Here is a 13,213-nt window from a genome sequence, read left to right as displayed (position 1 = left end):
GTACCGAAGGAGCCTTCATGAACTTCCTGCATTAACATGTCCGCTTCGTGTCTATCCACGCATCTGAGCAAAACCATGTCGAAGTTCCTCTTATACATCACATCGTCTTTGTTCAAGAAGAAACTGCCTGCCAATCTTCTCAAAGTCTTTCTATCATTGTTGGATGCCCCTGCAGGGTACTCTTGACTCTTCAGAAAGCACTTGATATTGTGATACCAGGGCTTGTCATCAACTACCAGTTCATCAGCAAACACATACGTGGCTCTATCAAGGCGCATAACATCGATCTTGGGAACATGATTCCATCGAATCACCTTGATCATGGAGGATAGAGTAGCAAGAGCATCTGCCATCTAGTTCTCATCACGAGGTATATGATACAGCCTTACTGTTGTGAAGAAGGTCAACAGTCTTCTCGTGTAATATCTATAAGGGACCAGATTAGGCTGGAGAGTATTCCAATCACCATTCACTTGATTGATCACTAGAGTTGAAACTCCGAAGATGTCCAAAGTCTTGATTCTCAAATCAATGGCTTGCTCAATACCCAAGATACATGCTTCATACTCAGCTTCATTATTGGTGCACTCGAAAGTCAGACGAGCAGTGAAAGGCATGTGGGCACCTTTCGGAGTGGTAATGACAGCACCAATTCCACTTCCTTTGGAATTGACATCCCCATCAAACATTAAAGTCCACTTTTTATCTGGATCAGGTCCCTCCTGTAACAGCCCAATTTTTTTTTAAGTATTTATTTACTATACTATTATTATTATAATTTTTATTTAATTATGTGTAGTGTTAATTAATTAATTGGTGTATTAATTCATTATCTAGTGGATATAAGAAATAAGTAAATAATTGAATTAATTAATTAAATTGGTGTGCAGAGTGAGTGGTTAATTATTTGAATTTAAATAGAGGTATTTAAATATTAGGTATTATTGGGTCTAGTGATTAAATTAGATGGATATGATGATTTAAGCCCAACTAGAATACTATTATAAATAGTAAGAGGGAAGGAAGTGAGAATTACAATTCACTTGAGCACTGAAAGCAATAGAGAAATAGGAGAGGAAAAACGAGAGGAGTCAAGGTTTCCATCAAATTGACAAGGTAAGGGGGGAAATCCTTATTATTATGGGTTAGTATAATTGGGTTAATGGGTAGGAACATGATTTAGGTTGAAATCCTTAATTGGCATGGTTTTGGAATTATTAGGTTTTGATAAATACTTTTGAATTGTGATGATTAAATTATGCTAAAACTGTGAATGAATATATAATTGGATGAGTCATAATTTTCTGAACGTGTAGCTTTTTACGGAATCGAAATCGGAGGTCCGGAAGTCCTCCAACGATGAAAAATGCGGGAAAATTTGCATTCTGTTTCGTGTTAGCGCAGAAACAGCATTCTGTTTTGCGTTAACCGGTTAACCCAGGGCGTTAACCGGTTAACACTGTTATAATATTGAAAAATTACATTCTGTCTTGCGTTAACCGGTTAACCCAGGGTGTTAACCGGTTAACACTATTAAAAATTGCCAAGAAGCGCATTCTGTTTTGCGTTAACCGATTAACCCAGGGTGTTAACCGGTTAATACTGTTTGAAAATGAAAAATTGATATTTAAATGTTGTGTGCGTTTTGGAATGAAATCTATGTGTACATATTTGATGATTGGCCTATATTGGTGAATAATATATTGTATGAATGTGTATGTATACCATTATTGAATTGTGAATGATTTAGGGTGATGGATGTGTATATGTGCCAATTGTGAGTTATGGTGATATGTGAAATGTTAAGACAGTATAGATGGTCTTAATTGCGTATGTGTTGGTATGTGTGAATTCATTCATAGCATGGTTGACTTCATTGGAAACAGACGTAGCAGACGTTAATCCTTAATTGGGATTAGGCGTAGTATTTAAGCGGTGATCCTTCATTGGAAACAGACGTAGCAGACGTTAATCCTTAATTGGGATTAGGCGTAGTATTTAAGCGGTGATCCTTCATTGGAAACAGACGTAGCAGGCGTTAATCCTTAATTGGGATTAGGCGTAGTATTTAAATGGTGATCCTTCATTGGAAACAGACGTAGGGCTTTGGTCTTGTCCGGATCGGAAGCGTGGCTTGGATTCTAGATATTGAATCGGAAAGCGGTGAAACTTTGAGTTCACATTGAGGTACCACATGCATGGAGTCACATTGTCTTGCATTGAGTCGTCGATAGTTATATGATCATTGAATGCATGTATTGATGTGAATGCGATGTACGTTTGAAATATGTGAGATGATTGTTGATTAATATTATTGACGTGATTATACCAAGTGTGATGAATTCTTAAATTGTGTTTTAATTCATTGTGCCTTATTATGCTATTTCATAATGATTTTGGAATTCTCACCCTTTCTGTTTGAATGTTACCTTTACATGGGTATCGTGCAGATACTACAGAGTAGTATTGCTGGAGTAGGTGGACGGTAGCTTGCTCAAGAATAGCTGGAGAGTTTCCGTATTTAGTTTGAATTTAGGTAATGAGTCAATGCTCTGGTCGTGTAACACTGGGTAGATTAGTGGTATTGAACTTCTATTTTATTTTGATATGCTTTATGTTATAATTGTTTTATTTTGTTTGGAGTGATTATTGAGAGATGATCATGGTATGGGACATGGATCATTTTATGAAATACATGAGTATTCCTTATTTTCCGCTGCGATCGCATATTGCTTGAATATTCATGATGAGTGAAATGTGTTATTTTGAATGACCAGGTGTATTGTTGGTTTTTGAAAGTTTTAAGTTTCGAAAACGTCGATGTGACGCCCTTTTCTTTATATGCGTGCTTATTTACTCTGATTATATGCTAAATAATTTGGGGTAGAAAAAGGGGTGTTACACCTCCTCAACAACTGGCTCTTCACAGTCTTTCATCTTGAGGAACATGATGTCTTCATCTGGAAAATCAAACTTCATCGGTTCATAATCATCAATCGGCTGCTGAGCAAGATAGTCTGACAGAATACTCCCTTTGATGGATTTCTGGGATGTATACTGGATGTCGTACTCTGTCAGTACCATTTGACAACGAGCAACCCTTCCGGTGAGAGTTGACTTCTCAAATATATACTTGATTGGATCCATTTTTGAGATCAGTAAGGTTGTGTGAGTCAGCATGTATTGTCTCAATCGCTTAGCAGCCCATGCAAGTGCACAACATGTCTTTTCAAGCATTGAGTATCTCGACTCGCAATCTGTGAATTTTTTACTCAGGTAGTAGATGGCATGTTCTTTCCTACCTGTCTCGTCGTGTTGACCGAGAACACAACCCATGGAATTATCAAGTACTGTCAAATACATAATCAGCGGTCTCCCTGGGACTGGAGGCATAAGGATAGGAGGATTCTGTAAATACTCTTTTATTTTCTGGAAAGCCCTTTGATAATCATCATTCCACCTGATAACCTGATCTTTTCTCAACAATTTGAATATTGACTCACACGTGGCTGTTAGGTGAGAGATGAACCTTGCAATGTAATTCAACCTCCCTAAGAAACCACAGACTTGTTTTTCTGTTCTTGGCTCAGGCATTTCTTGTACCGCTTTTACTTTGGCCGGATCCACCTCAATCCCTTTTTCACTAACAATAAAACCCAACAGTTTTCCAGATCTCACCCCGAAAGTACACTTGTTCAGATTAAGCCTCAGCTTGAATTTCCTCAAACGCTCAAACAATTTCTGCAAATTCACCAAGTGTTCTTCTTCTGTCTGAGATTTGGCAATCATGTCGTCAACATAAACCTCAATTTCATGATGAATCATATCATGGAAAAGAGTTACCATAGCTCATTGATATGTTGCCCCAGCATTTTTCAGACCAAACGGCATCACCTTGTAGCAGAAGGTGCCCCATGGGGTTATGAAAGTTGTCTTCTCCATGTTTTCTGGTGCCATCTTAATTTGAATATAGCCAGAAAAGCCATCCATGCAGGAGAATACCGAGAACTGAGTTGTGTTATCCACCAAAACATCGATGTGAGGTAATGGGAAATCATCTTTAGGACTAGCTCTGTTCAGATCCCGGTAGTCAACACACATTCGTACCTTTCCATCCTTCTTAGGTACTGGAACAATATTTGCAACCCATGGCGGATAATTTGTAACTGTTAGAAACCCTGCATCCAACTGTTTTTGCACTTCTTCCTTTATCTTAACAACCATCTCTGGTCTTGTTCTTCTGAGCTTCTGCTTGACTGGAGGACAACCTTCTTTGAGAGGCAAACGGTGTACCATAATGTTTGTGTCAAGCCCTGGCATGTCCTGATAAGACCAAGCGAAGATGTCAACATACTCTTGCAGCAATTCAATCAGCCTTCTTCACATTATCTTCCAAAGCAGCCTCTATCTTGACTTCTCTCTTGACGTCCTCGGTGCCGAGATTAATCACTTCAATAGACTCTTGATGCGGTTGAATGACCCTTTCCTCCTGTTTTAACAACCTGGCAAGTTCTTCAGGGAGTTCACAGTCTTCATCACCCTCTTCTTCAGCTTGAAAGATTGGATTTTCAAAGTCGAAGCAAGCCATAGCAGAACTATTATCAATAGGATCCGGTGACGTGCATCTGCATGAGTGATGGTATGTGCTTATGAGTGTGAACAAGGAGTGAAAACTAAACAAACATTGCCAAATATATTTTTTGATTTTTGAAAACTACAAAAATAGAAAGACAGTGAACAAAATATTTGAATGCAAAAAGACGTCCTTTATTTATGATAAAATATGCAGGTATCCACATAGTTGAGCCCTACAATGAGTCATTACGCCCTGGGAGGAACATAAGACTTGGATATGCATGAATAAACAAAGTAAATTACTCTTCAAGAAGAGTGACTTGGATAATCTCTCCAGAAGACCAATTGCGGAGAACTTCACCCGGGACCCTTGGACGCACCTAATTGTCAATGTCGCAATCACTATCCCCATCTTCTTCGTTGATTGCAGCGACCTGGCCGTACTGAATGATGCCACCACTGGAGAAAGTAATCGGCCCCTGACGAGTCTGAGGCGTTGAAGTTGTAGAAGTCAATGCTGGCTGATACCCAATCCCAAACTTGTCTTCCTTCATAGGTAGATCCAACAGACGTCCCCAACCGGGAGCAACACCTGAATTTACCAAGGCATGTGCCTGCTTGAAGGACGAAATAGAGGCACCTGCTTCCACCTCTTCCACTAGAGCTGCATCCTTGACTTGAACTGCCTCAAAGGCCTAACACAGGGTCTCATGAATTTCACCTTCTGCCTCTACATACTCGAATGTAGACAGGTGACTGACCAGAATATCCTCCTCACCACAGACAGTGATAATTCTTCCGTTGACCGAGAACTTGATCTTCTGATGCAAGGTCGAGGAGACTGCCCCGACTTTGTGGATCCAGGGACAACCCAGCAAGCAGTTATACGAAGGACTGATATCCATCACATAGAAGACGGTGTTGAAGGTTTGTGATCCAATCTAAATTGGCAATTCCACCTCTCCGAATACCGACCTCTTAGAACCATTGAAGGCTCTCACAACAAGATCGGAAGGCTTCAAGATCAAACCTGCTACATCTAACCTTGACAGGGCTCTCTTGGGTAGCACATTGAGAGAGGAACCTGTATCCACCAGAACATGGGATAGCACAGCGTCTTTACACTCCATTGAAATGTGCAAAGCCTTGTTATGATCGCGTCCAGCTAGTGTTAAGTCAGAATCAGTAAAACCCAACCCGTTGCTTGCATGAACTTTTGCAACGATCCCTTCTAGTTGGTTCACTGAGATCTCCTGAGGTACATATGCAGCATTAAGGACCTTCAGAAGTGCCTCCCTGTGTGCCTCCGAACACAGCAGGAGTGAGAGAATAGATATCTTAGACGACGTCTGAATCAACTGATCAACTACCTTGTAGTCTCTTTTCTTTATGATTCTTAAGAGCTCGTCCACATCTTTCGCAAAGGCAGGCTCACAGCCAGCCTGTGGTGCAGAGGTACCCTCATTCACAACTTGCTTGCCTTTGGCCTTCTCCGCGGCGTCAGCACTATCAGGTTGGGTAACCGGTGGTGAGAACAATCTACCACTTCTGGTGAATCGCTTGATTCCACCAACATTGTCCACTGTGGGATCTTTTATTTCAACTCCAGGTTCAGACTTCCGATCTTGCACCTCTTCTACTTTCAGTGGCTGCTCCACTCTATGATCGTACGTGTACACACTCCTGTCGCACCCCAAAATTTGACTTTGGCTTTGTTGACCACATCTTGATTAATCTCGTTGTCTCGTATTCATCTCAATTTCTTAAACTTCGCGTGACAACTGGTTTGATTAGGTTTTGTGTGTTTTCGTTGCTTACCGTGTTGTATTTCATTGTTTTAGCAAAACCTGGCCGATATCGTTGCCTCGTATTTATCTTGCTTATCTCTGTTGTGCGTGGCATCGCTTCGATTAGGTTTTGTGCGTTTTTATCTATTTAATTGTTTGTTTGTCGGTATTTTGACTGTATTTCGAATATATTAGAGTTTTCGTATTGTCCGATTATTTGTGATTGTGTTTGTCAGCGTTTTCGTGATGTCGTGTTGATTTTATTATTGCCTAGGGTTGTTTATTTATTACGTGTTGCGTCGTGTGATTTAATCGAGTCTGTTTGAGTCGTGTTGTTGATTTTACTGGTTTACCGGTTTACTAGTTTATTGGTTTTATCAATTTGTCTGTTTTGCTGTGCAAATTGTCATCATTTTTATCGCGTTCGTGTCGGTCGATTTTATCGTATTTTAATCGTGTACCGTTTAATATTATTTGTGCTTAATATTAATTGTGTTTAGTTGTTAATTAGTTTATTTAATTAGGATTAATATTATATTAGTTTATTATTATTATTATTATTATATAATATATAAATATGTATTATTAATTTATGTTAGATATTTTTTAGGTTTCTTATTGTTTAAGTAATCTAAATATATATTATTAATTTATGTTAGATATTTTTTAGGTTTCTTATTGTTTAAGTAATCTAAATATATATTATTAATTTATGTTAGATATTTTTTAGGTTTCTTATTGTTTAAGTAATCTAAATATATATTATTAATTTATGTTAGATATTTTTTAGGTTTCTTATTGTTTAAGTAATCTAAATATATATATATATAGATGTGGTTAGTAAGAAAAAAGGGGGAGAGGTGGATCAGTAAGGAAAAAACGTGTGGTGAGAGAAACAGAGAATTGAAAAGAAATATTTTTCCAAAAGCATTACCGTATTTCACTTGTTCTTCATTTTCGGTAACCCAAAATCGTCCCGATTATTCACCGAAACACAAAACCGATTTCATATCTTTGAAGTTCGTTGAGTCCAGGTCACAAATATCCAAGGTTCATTTCATTCCGGCGTCGTTTCACCGATCAAAAGCGACGTTGAAGTCAGGTACTCACGAAGGCAGCCAGCACTGCGTCGGTGACGGTTTCCAGCTTTCGGTCGATCATTTGGACGATCAGAAGTTCATCCTCTTCACACAAGGTAATATTCTTCACTTATCTCTGAAATCGGCAAAGTTCCGGCTTGCCGACATGTGTTTTAATATATATATATATATATATATATATATTATATATATATAATATATAATATATATATTATATATATATATATATATATATATATATATATATTACTTTTGTTTACTAAATATTGTTTATCTTTATTATTATTTTGCATATATGTTTTATTTAAATGTTAGTTAAAGTAATTATTTGTTTAAATGTTTATTTTAATTAAATGTTTATTTATATCAAATGTTTATTTTGTCTAAAGTAAATGTTTATATTGTTTTTTTATATTTGTTTATGTTGTTACTAACCGTTTCGTTTCAGTTTCAGCTCGATTAACTCCACTAACTATTCGTAATACTAACTATTCATAGCTAACTATGTTGTAATAATTTACTTTCTCACATTTTTTATGTTCTGTATTGTGTGTTTAATCGTATTGTTCATGTTTTATGTTAAAAAATCGAAAAATCCAAAAAATAGAAACCCGATGCGATTCCAACGGTCGCCGTTTAAGAAACCCTTTTCACACACTCACAAGCTTACTCTTGGGCTTCCTTATAATGAGCCCATTTATTTATTGTTTCAGGGTTTAGGCTCATTCAAATCTTTTGCCAGCTTTGGCTTTTCAGTTTAAAAACATTTTCAAAAGGACGTGTCAGTCTCGAAGCCTCCCGCCTAGGTCGAGCAAGAGATGGCAAGACACGCCAATCTAAAATCAACAAAACAGACTTTCCCCTTTTCTTTTGGGAGAACTACGTGGATTCTGATTTCTCCATTGCGCCTTGGAGATACGTAGGCATGAAGTCTACGACTTTATCGAGTCTAAAAACAATAAAATCAAGTTCTTTTCTCATCTCCCCAATCAAACGATCAAAGCGAAAAAAGCAAAGCATTCACATAAACATAAGCAAAAAGGTTCCTGTGGAGTACCACAGATGTAGAGGGTGCTAATACCTTCCCTTTGCATAACCAACCCCGAACCCGTAACTCTAAAGGGATTTATCGTTATTTTTCCCTTCCTCTTTTTGGATAAAATAAAAGACGGTGGCGACTCTTGCATTTAAAATATTTTTCAAACGGGTTAAGTTCAATCAATACTTAACTCGTGAAAAATCCCGCCGCGACAGAATGGCGAGTCTGCTGGGGACACAATGATTAAACTTATTTGAGGGTTTAGCCTATCTTTGCTTGTTTATATGTTTGCTTTGTGGATATTTGCTAAATTGTATTGTTTGTAATGTTTGTTATTTTGGGTTTTGGGGGATACTTGTGATAAATCCTATACCCGGATTTGGGGCACATTTGAGATAGGATGGATGATAATTCAGGTTGACTTGATAGGAGACAATCCTTACCGAGTTGACTTGAGCCTTTGTCCGCTTGGTGGAGGCCTCTTTGAGGGTGATAGTGCTAAAACAAGTCATTTGTGAGGCATTGTTGCTTTCGACGGGCCCGTGAAGCCAAGGACCTTAGTTTACCTTTACCCCATCTCGGCCTTACTTAGGATGTGATGCGGTGACCACTTCGGACCAAAAGTCTGGTTTGGTTGATACGCGATATCACACTCAAGCGAGATTCTTTTGAGAATAATATTGGAAAGCGAGCAGTTGCTTAACCCGGTATTATCCGAAGAAGGATCCATAACCTTGGGAACTTTTAGAACCCGTTTGGCAGGTGAACCTTAGAACTTATCTTGGGGCTTTGTCCTAAACTCCATGCTGGTAATGAACTTTGAGCCTTGTATTGTTTAACCATGTTTGTGTTTGTTGCATTCGTGCATGACATGCATTCATTCCCATCATTTCAACCTTTTTCCAAGGAACTTAAAGTGAGGATTGCAAATATTGCAGAAAACATGGATTTTGGACGGAGAAGTGTGAAAAAGTACAATCTCATCAATCCAAAGATAGATGAACTAAAGAAACTGGTTTCTTCGATCGCATATCCTATTGGTTTCAGAGACAGATATGGGGCACTTATATCTTTATTGACACTTAGGATAGAAGAAGGGTTATTGCAGACATTAGTACAGTTCTATGATCCAATCTATCACTGTTTCACATTCCCAGACTATCAACTCATGCCTACATTGGAAGAGTATGCCCAGTTGCTTCACATCCCAGTTGCTGATACAGTACCTTTCTCTGGTTCAGAAAAGTTACCCGAGCACAGTTCTCTTGCAAAAGTGTTGTACATGAAAAAGTCAGAATTCAAGAATAACTTCACCACCAAAGGAGGACTTCCAGGTTTCACTGCCAAGTTCTTAATGGGGAAGGTTTCTTATTTTGCCAGTCAAGGTTGTGATATTATTGTGGAGCATCTGTTCGCCTTGTTGATCTACGGTTTGTTACTATTTCCTAATATTGAAGGTTTTGTGGATTCATATGCTATACGCATCTTCCTAAGTGGTAATCCTGTTCCAACTTTGCTCGGAGACACCTATCATTCCATCCATTACCGTACTTTGAAAGGAGGAGGAACCATAGTCTGTTGTATACCGTTACTCTACAAATGGTTTGTCTCTCATCTTCCTAAGTCAGCTACTTTTTGGGATCGCAAGTCAGGACTTCAGTGGTCACAAAGGATTATGTCTCTTACCCAGTCAGATATTGCATGGTATAGTAGAGTTTTAGATGATGTGAAGATCATTGATAGTTGCGGGGAGTTCCCCAATGTGCCCCTCATGGGCACAACGGGAATCATTTCTTATAATCCAGTACTTGCTAGGAGACAACTCGGTTACCCTATGAAGGACAAGCCTCCTAACATTCTTTTAGAAGGTATTTTCTTGAGGGATAACGAGGAGGACCCTACCATGAAAGAGAGAGTAGTAAGAGCTTGGCATCGTGTTTGTCGCAAAGGGAGACTTGAATTGGGTAAGAAAGATTGTACCTCCTATGAGTCGTACCTCCAGTGGATCAGAGCCAGAGCTATACAGTTGAAAATGCCATACCCACATCATGATCCTATCAAACCCGCTCCGTTGAAGACCCCCTACCTTCCGCTAGATGACGAAGAAGAACTCCAAGCCACCTTGGAGAGGGTCAAGAAAGAGAGAGACGCTTGGAAGGATAAGGCCCAGGTGCTCGAAATGGAAAATGAAGAACTCAGAGACAGTTAAAGGAACAGAGTGGAGAAGATCGTGCAGGTAAACGTCCAAGGGTGCAAGAGGATTTATTTTCCTCAGGCACAACAGATTACTCCCAGATTCCACAATCCTCAGGTGCATGGAAAGGTCTTGTAGACAGTTTGGTGAAGGAGAAAGCTTTTATGCAGAAGGCCTATGAAGAAAGAATTGAGAGACTTGAAGGACAACTCCTACTTGTTTATGCTCGTCCTGATGACACATGTCCTTAAATGGTTTTCTTAGTTGTATTTTGGGTTGATAATTTTGTTTTGTTATCAAAAATGTTTGCAATTCTATCTTTTCCTTCACTTAGAGTTCCTTGGAAAATCATTCATTTTGCATATCCATGCATCACGTGCATACAGGTTGTCTGTCTCGGTCCAGTCTTCTAACAGTTACTTCCCGCCAGCAGATCCATTTCAAGCTGACGCATAATTACAACACAAGAGCCAACTACAAAAGAAGAATGGAGATAACAGATAACGAGAACCGAGAATTGAAAGCTCAGGTTGACCGCCTTTCTGCTATGGTCGAGACATTGATAGCAAACCAAGCAGCCCAAGCTGCTCAACTTCAAACAGCACAAGCTCAGGTTGCCGAAGCACAAGATGCACAGATCCAGGCGCAAGCACAGGCAGCAGAGATGCGCAACCAAATGTTAACCGCCCGTCTACAAGCAGAGGAAGCCCAGGCTAGGGCTCAAGTTCATAATTCAGGACAGACTTCGGCACAGAATCAACCTCAAATTCAGAATCAGACAACAGCAGCACCCGTCACTACAGTCATCGCTTCAGAAATCAACGTTGTCCCAGTCACTTCTGTTACCATCACAGCATCCCGTCCTTGGTGTCGCATTACGCGAAAAACCGGCGGGAAAACAGAACAACAGAGCCGCCACCGTGCGTTATTTATCCCAAAAGAGGGAAAGGAAACGCTCAGAGTAAACCTGGAAAAGACGTGGTCTCGCGACCAAAGAGAATGGGATCGGGAGTCGGTTATGCGAAGGGAAGGTATTAGCACCCCTACGCATCCGTCGTACTCGACGGGATCCGCGCACAAAAGGAAGGAAAATGGTTGCTAAAACACTGCTCATAAACAAACAAACACCGGCTGAAAGAGACACAAGAAAACAAGAGAAACTAACTCGGCAGGATATCGCATCCTGGGCCTACTTAGTCTATCAGATATAAACATCAGAGTCTAAGTAGTTCGGACTGGGGAAACGACACATGCTCGCTAGGATATCGCATCCTATGCATACGTATCTCCTCGGACGAAGGAGAATCAGAGCATTCGTAGCTCAGCTAACACGCACACAAACAAACACAGGCAAAGGCAAACATGGAGCCTGAATGCCAATCACTGGACTTACATCAATATCCGAACCAAAACACACACAAGAAAGCAAACGTGGAGCCCGAATGCCAATCACTGGACTTACATCAGCATCCGAACCGAACACACACAAAGAGTGTGGAGACACAAAGGTTAAAAAGAAAAGAAAAGGCTCCCGGAGAGATCAGCTCAATCTCCTGCCTACGTACCTCATCTGGTATGAGGATCAGGGCGACGTAGTTCCCCTACGGAGGGACACAGGACTAGCCTAACCAGATAACAGAGGGGGACACAACTAGGGAGACTACGACTCGAGCCTAGATGTTATCATGCAAATCATCCATAAGTTAAGGTTTCTAGCTAACTTGCACAGGAAGCAAGCCTATCCTAAACATGACTTGCACAAGAGGCAAGCCAAACTAAACCTAACTTGCACAGGAAGCAAGCTAAACTAAACCTAACTTGCACAGGAAGCAAGCTAAAGCAAACACACAAGCACAAATAGCACACACTATATGCAAGCAATGGGCTCAATCAAAGTTAGGTTTTAGTCGAGGGGTCATATCAACCTCAACAAACAAACCACTGTAACTGGGTAGTGTTAGCTCTTAACCCTAACATTGAGAGTTAGGGTAAAGCTGATGAAAGGTGAGTGAAGATGAGACTTCACAGCTCTTATCCCTGGCCTGGGAGAACTTAAGACAAGAATGTGTGGGTTCAGAAAGGGGGAACCCTTCTACACATATGACACTGACTCAACTGTACAAATGTACAAGATCTTGGGTTTGTATCTACAATGCATCAACACAGTGGTGTGAGCAAAGCAGATGACACACAGAATAGCAGGGGATAGATTGCATATCCCTTGGGTTCTGCCAATTGCCTCTTCGCTTAGGAGGTCTTTGAATATATACAAGGACAAATGTAAACAGTCACAAACATTGCCTCTTAAGGAGGACTTCAGACATTTGCCTGGCCAAGTAACAGGCCAGGTCTTCCAGACTACATGAAGTAAGGAAATTATACCTCAATGCAAATTTCTTATCAAGCAAAGCAAAGCAAAGTTCACAAGGAACTAAAAGCAACTAAAGTACCTGAAATCAGTCAAGCACAGTTAGTATACCAGACACAAAGTTAAAACAAAAAGCATAAACCAACAGAC

General features: G+C 39.8%; 1 protein-coding gene across 1 annotated transcript; it reads left to right on the top strand.

The window, feature by feature from the left end:
• The first annotated feature begins 7,223 nt into the window (after positions 1 to 7,223).
• LOC127093497 (uncharacterized) lies at positions 7,224 to 10,928 on the top strand. The gene is made up of 2 exons (XM_051032440.1): positions 7,224 to 7,557; positions 9,440 to 10,928. Exon 2 carries the CDS (start codon positions 9,445 to 9,447, stop codon positions 10,708 to 10,710), a length of 1,266 nt encoding a protein of 421 aa, XP_050888397.1. The 5' UTR covers positions 7,224 to 7,557; positions 9,440 to 9,444; the 3' UTR covers positions 10,711 to 10,928.
• The last annotated feature ends 2,285 nt before the right edge of the window (positions 10,929 to 13,213 follow it).

Source organism: Lathyrus oleraceus, chromosome 6 (assembly GCF_024323335.1).
Source record: "Lathyrus oleraceus cultivar Zhongwan6 chromosome 6, CAAS_Psat_ZW6_1.0, whole genome shotgun sequence".
NCBI lineage: Eukaryota > Viridiplantae > Streptophyta > Magnoliopsida > Fabales > Fabaceae > Lathyrus > Lathyrus oleraceus.
The sequence above is the reverse complement of the archived record's forward strand: the minus strand, read 5'-3'. Positions and strand labels throughout refer to the sequence as shown.

Coding starts and splice junctions, on each gene's coding strand:
- LOC127093497 (XM_051032440.1), top strand. CDS start 9,445: ATGGATTTTGGACGGAGAAGTGTGAAAAAGTACAATCTCATCAATCCA.